The following is a 17,003-nucleotide window of genomic DNA, read 5'->3' as shown; positions in this document are numbered from 1 at the left end:
TGCGGGAATACATTTAAGTTCTAGGTCGCCCACCAGTATAATGCGGGAATACTTTTAAGTTCTAGGTCGCCCACCAGTATAATGCGGGAATACTTTTAAGTTCTAGGTCGCCCACCAGTATAATGCGGGAATACTTTTAAGTTCTAGGTCGCCCACCAGTATAATGCGGGAATACTTTTAAGTTCTAGGTCGCCCACCAGTATAATGCGGGAATACTTTTAAGTTCTAGGTCGCCCACCAGTATAATGCGGGAATACATTTAAGTTCTAGGTCGCCCACCAGTATAATGCGGGAATACTTTTAAGTTATAGGTCGCCCACCAGTATAATGCGGGAATACTTTTAAGTTCTAGGTCGCCCACCAGTATAATGCGGGAATACCTTTTAGCTCTAGATTTTGGAATCAGTCACCCCACCTGGAGACGGAAGGGTACAACAGAGATCCCCAAACAGGAAACAATAAAATCCCCAGCACCGAGAAGCAGACAACTGCAGAGGCAAGCGCGCATTTCAAAAGGAAAAAGGAACGCGTCTCTAAAGAAGCAGTTTGGGAACGTTATAGCATGCCCAACATAACAATTTTGATGAAAAGCCATACCACCAAAGAAACAATGGAAAGGCTTGAAGAAGAGGGCATGTTCCCAGCAGATCAAGCGAAGTGATGAAAACTGGCATTCAAACGTTAGCAAAGGACCAGCATCATCTCCCAAAGTCACAAGATAAAGGCATCGGAGGAAAGCGTTAGCCGACAAGAAAGCAAGGCAACAAGAACAAGTTGAAGATGGATGAGATCTCATGATCCTCAGTCTAGCTTAACTTCTTGTTTTTCCTTTTAGAGCAATGTAACAGGGAGATCGGTTGAGCAGTAGCATCCTGCGGCAACATGCAACAGCGCACAACGACAGCAAGCACTACAGTCACACGGTAGTCCCAGCTACCAAAATTTCCCGAACTACATTGGCCTGATTCCTGTTCAGCCCAGGATATGTAGGAAACCTCTGAAGCAAAGGTTCGGTCAAATCTTTTTCAAAAAAATGCTTCGCGCGGAGTATTCGGACGGGCAAAAATCACTCGCTTTATCTTTGCGCGAAAACCCTTCGTGTCTTCGTGCAAAGAGGGGCAGCTGTAAGCACGTGATTTTTGCTTCACGAGCAATCACTCCCAAAGGAAAACAAAAAATAATAGTGACAGATGACCCCGCAGTACAAATTTTTCATGACATGTATTGCTAGTCATTTGTGGGTCTGTCCATTTTTTGCATTTTATCATTATCAAACAAAATACAAAAATATGTGTCATTAAAAGAAAGTTCAAAATATATATATGCATCGTTCGTTCTAGGTTGTGATTTAACTTAAACATTTTAATTTGGTATGATAATTACGTTGAAGTGCTACATTGTTGTTTGTTTTAATTTGTTTTATTATTTATTTTGTTTTGTTATTTTTCATTTTTTTCTTTAAATTAGAAAACAAAAGAAAAAGAGTTGAAATCAATTTGGGCCCAAAAATAAGACAAAAACAGGCCCAAACTAGCACTCAAATCCGGTCCAAACCAGGCCTGCCCTGACCACCTCCCGAAACGACGCCGCATCATGCGTCTGATCTGGGCCGTTCAAACTCTCGATCCAACGGCTCAGGACCTCTTTCAGCAACCCATGTTCAAACCCGACCCAATAACCAATCTGACCCAACCCCTCACTTAAACCAAACGACCCCGTTTAACTACCAAACGACCCCGTCTCATTTCTCACCCTCAGATCCAAGCCGTTGAGATCATCTGATCTAATGGCTCAGATCCAATCCCATAGACCATATATAAACCTTCCCTTACACCCATGCCCCCTATACCAACACCCCACCCCTTCGTCCCCAAGCTCAAACCCGGACCTCCCATTAGAAACCCTAGCTGCCCCCGTCTCCCTCGCCATTAAAGCCGGCGGCATGGACGCCGGTGGCCACCTCCTGAACACCCTAGAACCACCGCACTCTCCTGAACATGGATCTACTATCCATTTGCCTCGAATCACTTTCGTTCGTCTCGAATCTTCATTTGAAGATTTGAGTCGAACCCGGACCTATGCCAAGTTACCCCATCTTCATACCAGACACTCCCCTGACCTTCCTCGTGACCAAACCAAGCTTGGTTTGGTCCGAATCTACCTACCCACAACTCCCTAAAAATCAGATCTGGAGATCCAAAACCTAGAACACTAATAGCCTTGGAATCCGGCCGGTCTTAACAAGGGTTTGAGGTCTAATAGACCTTAATCAAGGTGTTCTCATGTGAGAACACCCTGATTAAAGTTTGTTCGGCCTCAAGAGTTCGAAGTTGAGTCAGATTTGGGTCATTTTGATTTCAAACTCTTTTGGTAAGTTTTCCTTTCTTTTGTTTTAGTTCTAATTAAGTTGTCAGCATGTTTCGTTGTGTTTTGTTTGTTATTTTGTTATTTTTCATTCGGATTTCTTCCATCTCTGTTAAAGGCCTTTTTATTTGGTCAATTGTCTTCTGTTTGTGTTCTGAATATACCCTGTGATATACATGCTCATCAATTAGATTAGTCGTCAAACGAGTTTAATTCATATAAGTTCCCAGTGTTTGAACAAATTTGTCTGAAGTCATTCGGGACTCTATACGTGTTGTTTATATGAACGATTGATTGTTATGTGTTACGATTAATATAGTCGAGTCGATATATGTCGTCAATTAGTTTCAATCGTTAATGGTAACAACTTGATTCGTATTGCTTATTTCTGCTGTGATCGTATTTGAGTCCCATTAGGAACTGAATTGTATTGCCTATTGATTTTGTTCAAATCGAATTAAAGAACATCTAGGGGAAAGGTTATAATGGCAGATTCAGACTTTGATTTTAAAACACGATGCCATTTGGTTTAGACCGTGGGCAGCATGTGTATGGTTAGCTTTAAGGAATTAAATAATTGGACAGCATGTGCTGTCAGATTATATTCCTACTGCCCATACTTTGGTTAAATAAACAAGTGATTAGTACATTTTAACAACAAAAGAGAGAGGGGCTGTCAGGGATTTGATGGGAGTTTTGTTTATTTAAAAGAAGTGAGTGGAAAAACAACGAGGGAGGGGCAATTTTGAGTTGTAAAACAGACTGTAAAGTGTTAAGGTTAGGCTATAAAAGAGGCAGACCTTCCATTAGAAAGGGGGTTCATTTTTTGAGTCTGGAGAGATCTTGGGAGTAAGAAAAACTGAAAAGGAAAAACAGAAATAAATTTCAGAACATTGTGAATGAGTATGGTCTAGAAGAAACTGTGCAAGAGTCCAGTTTGATCAGGTTTTCTGTGGGGTTTTGCTTTTCCTGTTGTCTGCCAAGCTTCCTTGTGGTCATTGGATTTCTGTTGCTGTTACATTCAACATTCTGGGATGTTGTTTCCTACTCTGTTCTTTTTCTGGGATTGTTCATTTGTTGCTCGAGTCCTTGCTGAGCTTCACCATTATTGGCTGATTGTTTGTTGCTGTGTTGTTGCTGTGAATCTGTTGTTGCTGTTGTTTGCTGTGTGCTACTCAGCTGATCTTTTCCTTCTTCTTCTGTTCCTCTACATCAGGTACACAACCAAGGCACTATCAAATGTAATTGGAACATTGAGCATGAATGCAAAAAAGGAAAAGACTTGAAGTTGATTTTCATACATATATTGTTATATTAGATATCATGTATTGTATGATAATTTTCATTCTTGTGTTGACAGTCGAAGCAGCTTGTATGCCTAGTGTATATCAATATAAGTTAGCTAAATGGTAGTTTACATATGCATGCTGATAGGTGATAATATGCTCAATAAGATAGGTTGCATCTCAGATTTTAGTTTACTTTGCAGTATATGTAATGTATGCAAACTGTACATCATGGATTAAGTTCTTCCTTTTTAGATTGATGGTCTCCTATAACTAGTAAACCACCTGTTAAGACAAAGAACATCAAACTTGCAATCACAACCTCATAAAGGTCGAGTTCAGGCCAAAACAGGCCAAGCCGGCCTGCTTCGAACGAACAGTGGCCCAGGTCTGGCCTATTACGCATGGGCTGGATTTGGGCCCGGGATTATTTGTTCGGCTGACTGTACATGCAGCCTCATTTCTGATTTTTTAAGTTTTTCTGAATGTCATTACAAACAACTTGCAAGCATTTAATTAATTAGGACTATCTACTGTTTTCAATTGATAAAGACAAACACGACAAGAAACGTAGTTGCTATAGGATATCCTTTTAAAAATAAGAACGAGATGAACCTCGATGAAAATAAACAAAACGCGCAGATGCGGGGCCCTTGTTAAATGTATATTATTGAAGCGTTTAGTTTCCAGGACGGGTTGTTTAGCAAGTCTCACAACCCTCCTAAAATAACAATACGTTAGACTCTTTAGGACGCGCCTTAATAAATCTTACCTTCTTAAACTCGGGTGCACATTTATGTGACCCAAATCCAAATCTCGACGGATTCGAAATGTATTTCTAATCGCGGGTACATTGATTGTGACGTGGTTCGAGAGGCATATCCATGACGTCGCAAATTCCTTTTAAAAGTAGAACGAGACGAGCCTCGTCAAACAAAAATGTACACAGCTGCGGGGGCCCTCTAACTGTATATATATTAAAACACTTAGAATTCGGGACAGGCCGTTTAGCGAATTTTTCGGCCTTCCCCAAAACAACAATACGCTAGTTGCTTTAGGCGCGTCTTAATAATTTATTCTCCTTAATTCGGGTGCACATTTATGTGACCCAAATCCAAATCTCAACCGAGTCGAAATATGTCAACAACCACGGGTGCATTGATGTAGCGTGGTTCGAAATATGTTTTCACGACGTTGCAAGTCTTATAAAATAACAGTAAATGATAAAAGCGATAAAAGTTAAATTTTGCACATAAGTTCACTTGTATAAAATCAGATAATCAAGCCGAATATAACAGTTGAGCGACCGTGCTAGAACCACGGAACTCGGGAATGCCTAACACCTTCTCCCGGGTTAACAGAATTCCTTATCCGGATTTCTGGTATGCAGACTGTAATATAGAGTCATTATTTTCCTCGATTCGGGATTAAAATTGGTGACTTGGGACACCCTAAATCTCCCAAGTGGCGACTCTGAAATAAATAAACAAATCCCGTTTCGATTGTCCTTTAATTGGAAAAAACTCCCCTGCGCCCCTCGGGTGCGGAAAAAGGAGGTGTGACAGCCAGCATCATTCCCAACAACCTTCCGAAGAGTGAAGCACTAGTTCTGAAGGGATCAGAATCCCTCAGCAGTGTTATCCTTGACAGCGTTATCCCCAGCTGATAACATTTTACCCCCCAACAGGTAAGTAAATAATTCCCCAACAGTGTTATCCCCAGCAGTTTCGAGGAGTCCAACACAAGTTTGGTGAAAATCGGTATCCTCAGCGGTTCCTTTCGGGGAAAGGCAAAACGAGTCTCAAGGGAGTTAATCTTCGAAGGAAGAAGCTATGCATAAAACAAAATCAAAAAAAAAAGAATAAAAAAGAATTAAAAAAAAAAGAAAAAAAAAGAGAAAAAAAGAAGAAGCAGTTTGCAGAGGAATGAAACATCCTACTTAAAAGGAAGTAATTTTGGAAGGAGAAAGATAACATATTTACACAGTAGAGTTTATCCACACCAGTGTTATCCCCAGTGGATCATCGAGATGTAGAAGCATCATCGACAGAGTTTCGGGCAACCCAGAGTGGGTAAGGAAGAAAAAGAAAAGTCATCCCCATCAAAATAATCCCCAACAGTTTCAAGGGAAGACAACACAGGTAAGTAAATAATTTAGGAAGAAGGAAATGTTTCACTCATAGGAGACGCACTTCCTAAGTGAAGATTTCATTTAATAGGAGACGCACTTCCTAGTTTGAAATCATCAAAGTTTTACCCATAGGAGATGCATTTCCTCCTAAGTTTGTTTTTACCCATAGGAGATGCATTTTCTCCTAAGTTTAGTTTCACCCATAGGAGATGCATTTCCTCCTAAGTTGTTGTTTAACCAATAGGAGAGGCATTTCCTCCTAAGTTTAGTTTTTACCCATAGGAGAGACATTTCCTCCTAAGTTTAGTTTTTACCCATAGGAGAGGCATTTCCTCCTAAGTTTGTTTTTTTACCCATAGGAGAGGCATTTCCTCCTAAGTTTGTTTTTTTACCCATAGGAGATGCATTTCCTCCTAAGTTTAGTTTCACCCATAGGAGAGACATTTCCTCCTAAGTTTGTTTTTACCCATAGGAGACGTATTTCCTCCTACGTTTAGTTTTACCCATAGGAGATGCATTTCCTCCTAAGTTTGTTTTAGTTTTACCCATAGGAGATGCATTTCCTCCTAAGTTTGTTTTAGTTTCACCCCATAGGAGATGCATTTCCTCTTAAGTTTAGTCTTACCCATAGGAGAGACATTTCCTCCTAAGTTTATTTTACCCATAGGAGAGGCATTTCCTCCTAAGTTTAAATTTTAAAAGTCAGGAGTCCGCCTGGAGAATAAAGACATTCAAATTTTAAATTTAGCAATCAGGAGTCCGCCTGGAGAACAGAGACATACTTTTCAAGTTTGATATCAGGAGTCCGCCTGAAGAACAGAGACATACAGTTTAAATTTCAAAAGTCAGGAGTCCGCCTGGAGAACAGAGACGTACTTTTCAAGTTTGACGCCAGGAGTCCGCCTGAAGAACGGAGACATACAATTTAAATTTTAAAGTCAGGAGTAGGCATACATTTCAGTCTTTTCATTTCAAGTGTTGAAGTTGGGAGCCCGCCCATAGAACAGAGGCATACATTTCAGTCTTTTCATTTCAAGTGTTGAAGTTGGGAGCCCGCCCATAGAACAGAGGCATACATTTCAGTCTTTTCATTTCAAGTGTTGAAGTTGGGAGCCCGCCCATAGAACAGAGGCATACATTTCAGTCTTTTCATTTCAAGTGTTGAAGTTGGGAGCCCGCCCATAGAACAGAGGCATACATTTCAGTCTTTTCATTTCAAGTGTTGAAGTTGGGAGCCCGCCCATAGAACAGAGGCATACATTTCAGTCTTTTCATTTCAAGTGTTGAAGTTGGGAGCCCGCCCATAGAACAGAGGCATACATTTCAGTCTTTTCATTTCAAGTGTTGAAGTTGGGAGCCCGCCCATAGAACAGAGGCATACATTTCAGTCTTTTCATTTCAAGTGTTGAAGTTGGGAGCCCGCCCATATAACAGAGGAATACATTTCAGTCTTTTCATTTCAAGTGTTGAAGTTGGGAGCCCGCCCATAGAACAGAGGCATACATTTCAGTCCTTTTCATTTCAAGTGTTGAAGTTGGGAGCCCGCCCATAGAACAGAGGCATACATTCAGTCTTTTCATTTCAAGTGTTGAAGTTGGGAGCCCGCCCATATAACAGAGGAATACATTCAGCATTAATTTTCAAGTATTGAAGTTGGGAGCCCGCCCATACAACAGAGGCATACATTTCAAAATCAAGTCAGAGAACAATAAAACAGAGGGTTACAACAGGAATCCCCAGCAGGAAGCAATAAAAATCCCCAGCACCGGGAAACAGAAGGTTGCAATAAGAGGTCCCAGCAAAAACTCAAGTGCATGTGTCGAAAGGAAGAAAAGCATCGGAAGAAAAGCACCGGAAAAAATGCAAGCAGACAAGAAAGCAAGGCAACAAGAAAAATTGCAGTATAGCCTAGCTTCTTGTTTTCTTTTAAGCAAGGTGTAACAAGGAGATCGGTAAGCAGTAGTAATAGCATGCAACAACAGTAACAATGCAGTCCCACGGTAGTCCCAGCTACCAAAAACTTCCCGAACTACATTGACCTGATTCCTGTTTAGCCCAGGATATGTAGGAAACCTTTGAAGCAAAGGTTCGGTCAAATCTTTTTCGGTCAAATCTTTTTCAAAAAATGCTTCACACGGAGTACTCGGATGGGCAAAAATCGCTCGCTTTATCTTTGCACGAAAACCCTTCGTGTCTTCGGGCAAAGAGGGGCAGCTGTAAGCACGTGATTTTTGCCCTATATGAGAATTACTCCCAAAAAATTCAAAAATAAAATAATTTTTCTTGGTGTGCAATTTTTGTGATATTTTGTGATATTTTGTGTAACTATTTGTATGTTTGTCTATGCATGTTTATTTGTTAAATTAATAAAAAATACAAAATATGTCGCATTTTGCATGTAGGATTTAATTCTACAATTGTTAGTAATTAAATTTGTTTACAAAAATTAAAAATTACAAAAATAGGCATCTTTTGCATTTTTAGCATTTAATGTCCAAATGAACAATTTTATGCTTAATTATTACTTAATTGTGCGTTAATTGTTATTGGAAGTTAATTTGCGCTTTTATAACTTAATTTAGTTCTTAATAATAATTTAAGTACTTTTATAATTTAGTTTTAGAAAAATAAAAGAAGAAAAGAGAACAAAAATACAAAGAAAAATCGGATTGGGCCACTTCTTCAATTTCAAACCACAGGCCCAAATAATTGCCCAACTTTCCCCATGACCCGGTCCACTTCAAACCGGGTCGACCCGGTCCGCTCCATTAACCCAACACCCCTTCTTCATTTTTGTCCAACACAAAACAAAACCAAAAAAATAAAAAATAAAAGGTGAATTATCACTATTAATAGTTTTATTTTTTGTTTTTTTTATATATAAAAAATTCGAAAATATTTTATTTTATTTTTTTTTATTTTTTTTTTAAAAAACCATATAATAATTTCGGGAATGATTTAAAAAAAAAAATAAGAAAAAGGGAAGTATTGAATAAAAAAAATATAAAAGTAAAAATAGGTGAAATTCTTTTTTTTTTTTAAAAAGTAAAAGAATGTAGAAAATTTAAAAAAATAAAATGGAAATTTTTAAAAAATTTAAAAGTAAAAGAAGGTTGGAATTAAAAAATAAATATAAAGGTATCTGAAAATTTAAAAAATTTAAAGTAATTGAAAGTAGCATTTTTGAAAGAAAAAGAAAAGATAGTGGTTTGTTTTTTAAAGAAAAGTTAAATAAAGTGAGATTCTCTTTTAAAAAAATAAAAAGTGGGATTTTAAATAAGATAAAGTAATTAAAGTTGGAATTTTAAAAATAAAAGTAAATAAAGGTGGGATTTCTTTTTCTAAAAAAATAAAAGCAATTTGTAAGTGAGATTTCTTTTAATTAAAAAAATAATAAAATAATAAAAAACAAATCTGAAAATTTCAAAAATTTTGCTATAAATAGAAGAAAAAATTTAGGAAGAAGGGAGTTGAAAAAAGAGGAAAAACTAGATAGAGAGAAGAAGAAAAGAGGGGGTGGAGAGAGTAGTATACACTCGATATACACTCTGGATACTTAGAATATACAAGGACAGAATTCATTTTTGAGAGAGTAAAAAAGATAGAAACAAATTTTCTCAAATATTGAGAGCGGAAGAACACCATAGAGAGTTCAAATCTAGAAAGAAAAAAATAAAGAGAGATTTCCGCACTATTTGTCTTCTCCATTTTTACTAGTTTTCTCCGTGTTGCTGGGATTTCTGGACTGAGGTGTTGAAGCTACTGTGTTGGGCTTTCTGCTGCTGTATGTTGCTGTGTTACATACTACTTTGCTGATCTTCTTCTTCTTGTACTGTCATTTCCAGGTACACATTTGTACACTCTCGGTTTGAAGCGAAATGAAATATTAATCAGGCTTTGTTCCTGTTGAATCCCTCTTGTTTAGATTTGTGTTTGAATATAATTTTCCTTTCTTTGTATAAAAATGTAGTCGATTAATTAATGAGTAATGAGCTTGCATATGTATAACTTCTTCATCTAATAATTTTAGTTTAAATTAATCAAATACTAGTTAATTTGTTTTTGATATTATGGTGTGTCAATCTCATGTTCCAGTATTATTGAATAATAGAATATAGAATGAAAGCAATTTTTCTTTGTACAAACTCGATCGCAATTTTTCATTCACATTAGCCGTAAACTAATAACTAATAAGTTATTTTTTTTTTTTTCAGCATGTAATTAATTGAGAAATTTTCTTTTATTTTTAGAGACAAACTTAATAGAAGAAATGTAGTCACTATAGGTTTATCTTTAAAAATAAGAATGAGACGAGCCTCACCAAATAAAAATACAAAATTGCGGGGCCCTCAGTAAATATTTGCTTTATATTGCTTAGACTTCGGGATGGACCGTTTAGCAAAATTTCACGGCCCTACCCAAAGTAGATGATACGCTAGTCGCTTTAGGCGCGCCTTTAATAATTTAATTTTCTTAAACTCGGGTGCACATTGATGTGACCCAAATCCAAATCTCAACGGAGTCAAAGTGTGTCGACGACCACGGGTACATTGATTGTAACGCGGTTCGAGATACATTTTCACAACGTTGCAATTCCTTGTAAAAAATAATAATAATAATTATGAAAGCGGTAAAAAGTTAAAATTTGCACATAAGTTCATATTTGTATTAAATCAGATAATCAAGCCAAATATGACAGTTGAGCGACCGTGCTAGAACCACGGAACTCGGGAATGCCTAACACCTTCTCCCGGGTTAACAGAATTCCTTATCCGGATTTCTGGTGCGCAGACTGTAATATGGAGTCATTCTTTTCCTCGATTCAGGATTAAAATTGGTGACTTGGGACACCCTAAATCTCCCAAGTGGCGACTCTGAAATAAATAAACAAATCCCGTTTCGATTGTCCTTTAATTGGAAAAAACTCCCTTGTACCCCCCGCGGGGGCGGAAAAAGGAGTTGTGACATTGATCAACAATATAGTGTTTCCAAGTACCTAAACATATATAGTGGTCAATTGCAGCCAGTGGGTGCTGAGTATTATTGGCCTCCGGAACCATTTAAAATGGTGTGTAACAAGTCCTATTTGCGTAAAAGACGGGTGCTGAAGAGAACGCGTATACGGAACCAAATGGATGTTAGTGACACCGTTTACGCGTGCAAATGTGGTATATGCTCGCAAACAGGACACGACCGTAGAAAATGTCCTTTGGGTGACAATAGTAATCAAGCTCGGGGTGGATATTCTTCTAGTGTACCTAACTACCCATGAGTTGATGTTGTAATAATTAGTTGTTATGTCTATGTTGCAAGATTTATGAAATAAAATTATGCTTGTTAATTATGATTTGTACTTTCACATTTTACCTATTTAAATAATAATTTAATAAAATTATCTGTATATTTATTATGTGTGTGTTGTCTTGTCGAACTGAAAAAGCTGACCAGCTGACATAAAGTTGTCTTGTCAACATTATGATATTTAACATGCAAAATATAGCGCCATTAGATAGTATGTTATGTGTGTGTTGTCTTGTCGAACTGAAAAAGCTAACCAGCTGACATAAAGTTGTCTTGTCAACATCATGATATTTAACACGCAAAATATAGCGCCATTAGATAGTACGTTATGTGTGTGTTGTCTCGCCTATAAATAACGGGCTCATTGTAGTTATTTTGTATGCTCAAAATTTACTAAAAGCAAATATTACTTTAAAAGTAAGGTTTTTTTTTACTAAAAGCAAATATTTCACAAATGGCTCAACCTCTTCGTCCACCAAAGTGCAACTGTGAAAAAGCATGCTTGATGCAAAATTGTTGGGACGGTGGTGAAGTTGGACGCCGCTACTGACACTGTATGAACCAGTTTTACAAGGTTCCTGGCGAACCTATTTGTTATTTTGAGGAATGGGTTGATGAACCTGTTATCAGGAATGTTATAGAGAACAACTGCAGTTTCTTCATAATATGTGTTTAAGACAACGGGAACATGAAAAAGAAAGCAATAGAATTATTATAGATTTGAGGGCGAAACTGAAGGAGGTGGGAGAAGAAAAATGGAAAACACAATAGAATTGTGAAGCACAAAAGGAACGTAAAAAAATATAAACTGGAACTTGTGGAGGTGAAGGCTAAACTGAAAGAGGTAGAAGAAGAAAAAGAACAACTGGAAGAATGATATAAGTGGTTGGAGCGGAGAATAAATGGCAACCGAGGCTAAACATTGGCATGTATGTGTTTAGTGTATTTTTCATATTTCATGTATTTTTATTATGTTGGCCTGCTATGTTTGTGTTTGTGCTGTAGTAATGTTTTCCTTGTTTGTTGTACTAAATTTTATTTTAATTGAAGTGGAAGTTAAGTTTAAGTGCTTGTGTTGTACTAAATTTTATTTTAATTGAAGTGGAAGTTAAGTTTAAGTGTTTGTGCTGTTCTAAATTTTATTTTATGAAACTATCAAACGAATGGAGAACTAAAAAAAGTATTGGGCATATTTGGTTAAATATTGTTGTTAATGTATAAAAAAAAATTGTTTACACCATGTCAATGTGTCCCGCATCCGGTGTGTCTTAATGCAGCCACTGGCCTGAGGCGCATCCCCTCCCCCCGGCTACGCTATCAGGATCATCATCATCAAGTCGTCTCCTTATAGCCGGATTCGGTGCAAGATGACATGTATCGGTAGTGCTGTCAGCTCCAATAGAAGGCTACATAATAATATGAAACTTAGTATAAAAAACTACATAACAATTCACAACAATTTATATTGTCTTACCATCATCGTGTCTAGATCCTGGATGTAGTCATCTGTCGCTGCATCACATGAAGCCTTAAAAAGGAAATTAATAAAGTTAAAGAAAATAAATAAGTTACAGTTAAAACAAATTCAAATTCAATACTAATAAACTCATACCTGCGCATGTGATGTGGAGCCATAACTCAGTCGGCGCCCACTATAAAAATCACGGGTCGTTCGATCCTCAACAGTGGTAGATGGGCCTGGGAAGTATCTACCCCAATCCATTCCTTGAATATCCGAGGTCGTGATCAATAATTGACCCAATGGGGTCACCTGCGATGACACTGGAGTGCGATAAATTCCAAGGCTGTAAAACGGCATGTCCGTCTCATGCATGACACCTGCCATATCAGTAGCAACATCATCAGCAGGAGCCTCAACGCCCCCTTGCTGGAGACCACCTCCTCTCCGCCCACAACCACGTCGTTCGGCACCACCAGCTCGTCGGGCACCACCAGCTCGTGGGATACCACGACCTCGATGGTACTGCGCTGGGTCCATATAATCAGCCTCGTGTGCCAAACGCTGAACCGATCGGGCTCGCTGCAGTGTTTGGCCAACCACATCCATGAATCGACGACTATACTCCTGCATGGCCACAGGATCGTGGACATGACTCTGCATCTGCTGCCCCATATGATAGACGGTATGCAATCTAATCGCCTGCACAAAGTAAAAAATATAAACTACATATTTGGCACTAAATTACAGGCATATAATTAATAATAACAGAAAACATACCAGGGCCTCGTGTCTCCCGGCGTATGGGACGTACCGACCGTGTGCCTGATGCACTGGGTTCCCGATAAAAAGTTGGAAAACAGTGCGGTACCATGCCATATAACGTTGAATAGGAAAGTGCTGCAGAGGTAGGGTCAAGTCCCCTCGCCTGTCCCAAGTACCCAACTGCTCGTTAAGCCATGCCATAAATGTGTCGTCCGCCCTGGACCGATCATCCCTCTCATAATGTAAAGCATGCCATGCAGGCGGAGTCGGTATAGGCTACGGTAGGCCAAACTGACGAAATACCCGCTCGGAGGCATGATGCTCGACAATATCGAGGCATATGAGCGGGACAGAAGCCCTCTAAATATGTCGGTCGAACGTGCAATACGCTGGCAGGGTACCTATCACCTCATCGCTGTACGTCGTCCAGATGAACTATCAAATAAGAACACAAACCGTTAGTATGCGCAACACTAAGTTAATCTATAACAGGTAAGTTTAGTTAGATATTCACATGTGCGTCCTCTAGCAGATCCAACACATCTCTGCAGAGGGGGAGATTATGATGGGCATCATACTCTCATGTAAGAGTACGACGCATAGCCCACCTACAAGCTAGAAGGAGTTGCGGAATTTCTACATTAGCCGGTAGCTGTGGTAGAGGTGGCCGAAACTGCAGAAATCGCTTCCAGACCTAAACCTAACATACAAAGTTGACGTAAAGTATAAGATTAACTATAACTAGGTAGAATTGTAACTAATGGACATATTATTTGAATATGTTGTCACCTGTAGAAGTGGCAGAAAGCCACCAACGTCTCTCTGTGTGCCGATGCAAGCCCACACATCTGCCTGTACAGATATGAGATGACAGCACCACCCCAGCTGTAGATGGCTGTATCATCGAACCGGGCAATATGATGCAGAAAATGGAGGCTCACTAGGTTCCCGGAAGTGTTCGGGAACAAGACCCCCCCAAATAGAAGGAGCAACAACAGCCTCGTATATCGTTGTACATCCACCTCCGCTGACTCGTCGTTGATAGTATGGTGGATCTGTACCAGGTGGTCTCTAATGGGGACCAACTGTATACGACTGGATCCAGAAGCTACCTCCTCGTCTTCCGGCATGAAACCCGTGAGCATGTGCAGCATATCCCAATATGTCTGCCGCGAATAATATCTCATGGTCGCAGGCAGTAAAACTGGCAAGCCATCGGTGGACAAGCCATATAAAATCTCAGCGTCCTGGAGTGTGATGGTGGCCTCGCCGATGGGTAAATGGAAAGTGTGCGTCTCCGGTCTCCACCGTTCAATCAAGGTCGTGATCAAAGCATAGTCGAGCTGTATCCGGCCAATCCTAATAATCCTATATAATCCCATCTCCTCCAGGTAATGGACCACGCGGGGATGTAGAACGCGGGGAGGACTCAAAAACTCCCACAATAAATCCACTCTCCTGGCCCGGAAAGTCTGTATAAGCAACTGTCCGTCCCATATATACTCGAATCTATGTTGGAGCTGTAAGGCTAATAGATCCAACGTTCGAGGGTCGGATGTATAGTCGCGTCCATGTCGTCAACTGTAAATTCATATTTTTAATAACTTAATTGTACAAATTATATATATATATATATATATACCTATGGGTTCCGGGCTCGATATTTTGAGGCGCAATGACACCAAACTATCATTAATAATTATGTATTTTTTTATAATTTAAATTCATATTTTTTAATAACTTAATTGTACAAATTACTAATTATGTGTGTTGATACAATTATTAACTTAATTGTACAAAGTTTGCATTTTCAACTACCAGTATAAGATACTTAAACAAAAGGAATTCTAAGCTAAAATACTACACATTACTACGCTACAAGGCTCTAAATTTTACTACGCTAAAAGGGTCTACGTTTTGCTACGCTAAAAAGGTCTAGATTTTACTACGCTAAAAAATAATCTAAACTAAACATAAACAACAAATAAATTTAATTGCAAATAAAACACAAAACGACATGAAAACACATATATATAAATCAGGATATTTTTTTATAAAACACTAATATGAAATCCGGATAAATTTACCATGCTAGTTTCGAAAAAAAACACAAACCGAAATAGAACACATAAAAATCAAATAATATGCATTATTATAAAAATTTCAACTTAAAATAAATCGTAATACCTCGATTTAGAATTTTCGGAAAGCAAATAGATTGAAATTTTGATTTCGGAAGTGTGAATCAACAATAATACGAAGCTCTACTCGAATGTGGGACCTACGTTCTACAACTTTTATGTGACGGGGGAGCCCAGATTTTTTTTTTAACTCGTGGGCAGCGGGTATGGGGGGACCAAGAAGAAAGAGGAGTAAAATATTGAGGAAGAGAACCAGAACGACGATGAAGAAGACGGTTCTGTTGTTAAAAATTTATGTGTAGCGCCAGGTATTTTGGTGTTATACCTGGGCGTGTCAGGTTTTCCAGTATAGCGCCTGGTATTTTGGCGCTATACCTGGGCGTGCCAGCTTTTTCAGTATAGTGCCACAATACTTGGCGCTATACATTAACGACACAGTTAACGTTAATGTATAGCGCCAAGTATTGTGACACTATATATATAATTGTCACCTTTTTTTATCACCTATTTATGTATTTTGAGTTCAAAAGAACCACAATTGGGTTCCGGACCCGAAAACCCCTCAGAGGAACTAAAGCACGTGGTGCTACAAAGGACACCTGGAAGTCTCTTGAGGATGAGAAATGAATTACGATATTGTCCCTAAACAAATAAATAATACCGAAAGTACCCTTGGTTGTCCAAGGGACCTTCACTTATTATATATATAGTTAAAAATTCAAATTGCTGATCGCCTAGGATCCGTACATGAGGAAAAGTTGCTTATGAGGGCACAAACAGCAAATGCTTGGTGGTGGTACTGATGGCTTGCGGTTGACTAAACCACAAAGAAAGCAAAGTGTAGTTATTCTTCCCAACATTTCAATGATCTGTCCACTTAGTCCTCCATTACTGCATATTATTTGTTTAACCTTCTTGTCTCCATGTATTAATTGGACATATTCACTTGAAATATATTCCTTTTTTTTTTTCTCACTTCTCTTCATTTCTACTTCCTTTGGGTTTGTTTGATACTGTATTAAGTTTGCTTATACTTGACTCAATGATCAGGGATAGTTTAAAAGGCTTGAAGGAGTAACTTACTATATTAGCATCTTGCTCGCATCCATAGCTCCAATAAGGCCTGGTTGCCGAAGTCTGTGCCACACGAAAGCGAATGCAGAGAACATTAACCACCAAGAGAAAATGTCGATTACATGAAGAATCAAATTCTACAGCCATTGCAAAGATATTATACAGGACTAACATATCGGAAGTAGGGATGTAGGACAACTTTTGCAAAATCTGTAAAAACTGAGGCGAAATGTACCTCATGAATATGGTATATAAACCAAGTGTGCAAGTCGGAAGTCCATAAATGCACAAACTCTTCAGGAGAGGTGGAATATTGGTGTGACCGTAGAAAACCAACTTATCTAGTTATCTGCACTTCTATGTATGTAATCAACTGATAGTGGTATGTCAAGCCCACACCCATATCATACAGCCTCATGGCTAATTTTCAAGCATTTGATTAATATGCTTATGCAGCTACCAAAAAAACACAGGAACGAAGG

General features: G+C 38.6%; 1 protein-coding gene across 1 annotated transcript; it reads right to left on the bottom strand.

Moving 5' to 3' along the window:
- Positions 1 to 12,338: 12,338 nt before the first annotated feature.
- LOC104210062 (uncharacterized) lies at positions 12,339 to 14,180 on the bottom strand. The gene is made up of 6 exons (XM_009758862.2): positions 14,096 to 14,180; positions 13,821 to 14,006; positions 13,322 to 13,741; positions 12,695 to 13,243; positions 12,557 to 12,610; positions 12,339 to 12,488 (listed from the first exon to the last, which is right to left on the bottom strand). The coding sequence occupies exons 3-6, from the start codon at positions 13,505 to 13,507 to the stop codon at positions 12,351 to 12,353; spliced, it is 927 nt and encodes a 308-aa protein (XP_009757164.2). The 5' UTR covers positions 13,508 to 13,741; positions 13,821 to 14,006; positions 14,096 to 14,180; the 3' UTR covers positions 12,339 to 12,350.
- Between the last annotated feature and the right edge of the window lie 2,823 nt (positions 14,181 to 17,003).

Source organism: Nicotiana sylvestris, chromosome 6, assembly GCF_000393655.2.
Source record: "Nicotiana sylvestris chromosome 6, ASM39365v2, whole genome shotgun sequence".
Taxonomy (NCBI): Eukaryota; Viridiplantae; Streptophyta; class Magnoliopsida; order Solanales; family Solanaceae; genus Nicotiana; species Nicotiana sylvestris.
Note: the sequence above shows the minus strand (reverse complement) of the source record. Positions and strands in the feature narration are given on the sequence as shown.

Excerpts from the sequence above, each read along its gene's own strand:
- LOC104210062 (XM_009758862.2), bottom strand. The coding sequence starts at position 13,507 with ATGGCATGGCTTAACGAGCAGTTGGGTACTTGGGACAGGCGAGGGGAC. Across the intron at positions 12,611-12,694 it reads GCTCCACATCACATGCGCAG|GCTTCATGTGATGCAGCGAC; the intron begins GTATGAGTTTAT and ends TTCCTTTTTAAG. Across the intron at positions 12,489-12,556 it reads AGGATCTAGACACGATGATG|CCTTCTATTGGAGCTGACAG; the intron begins GTAAGACAATAT and ends ATTATTATGTAG.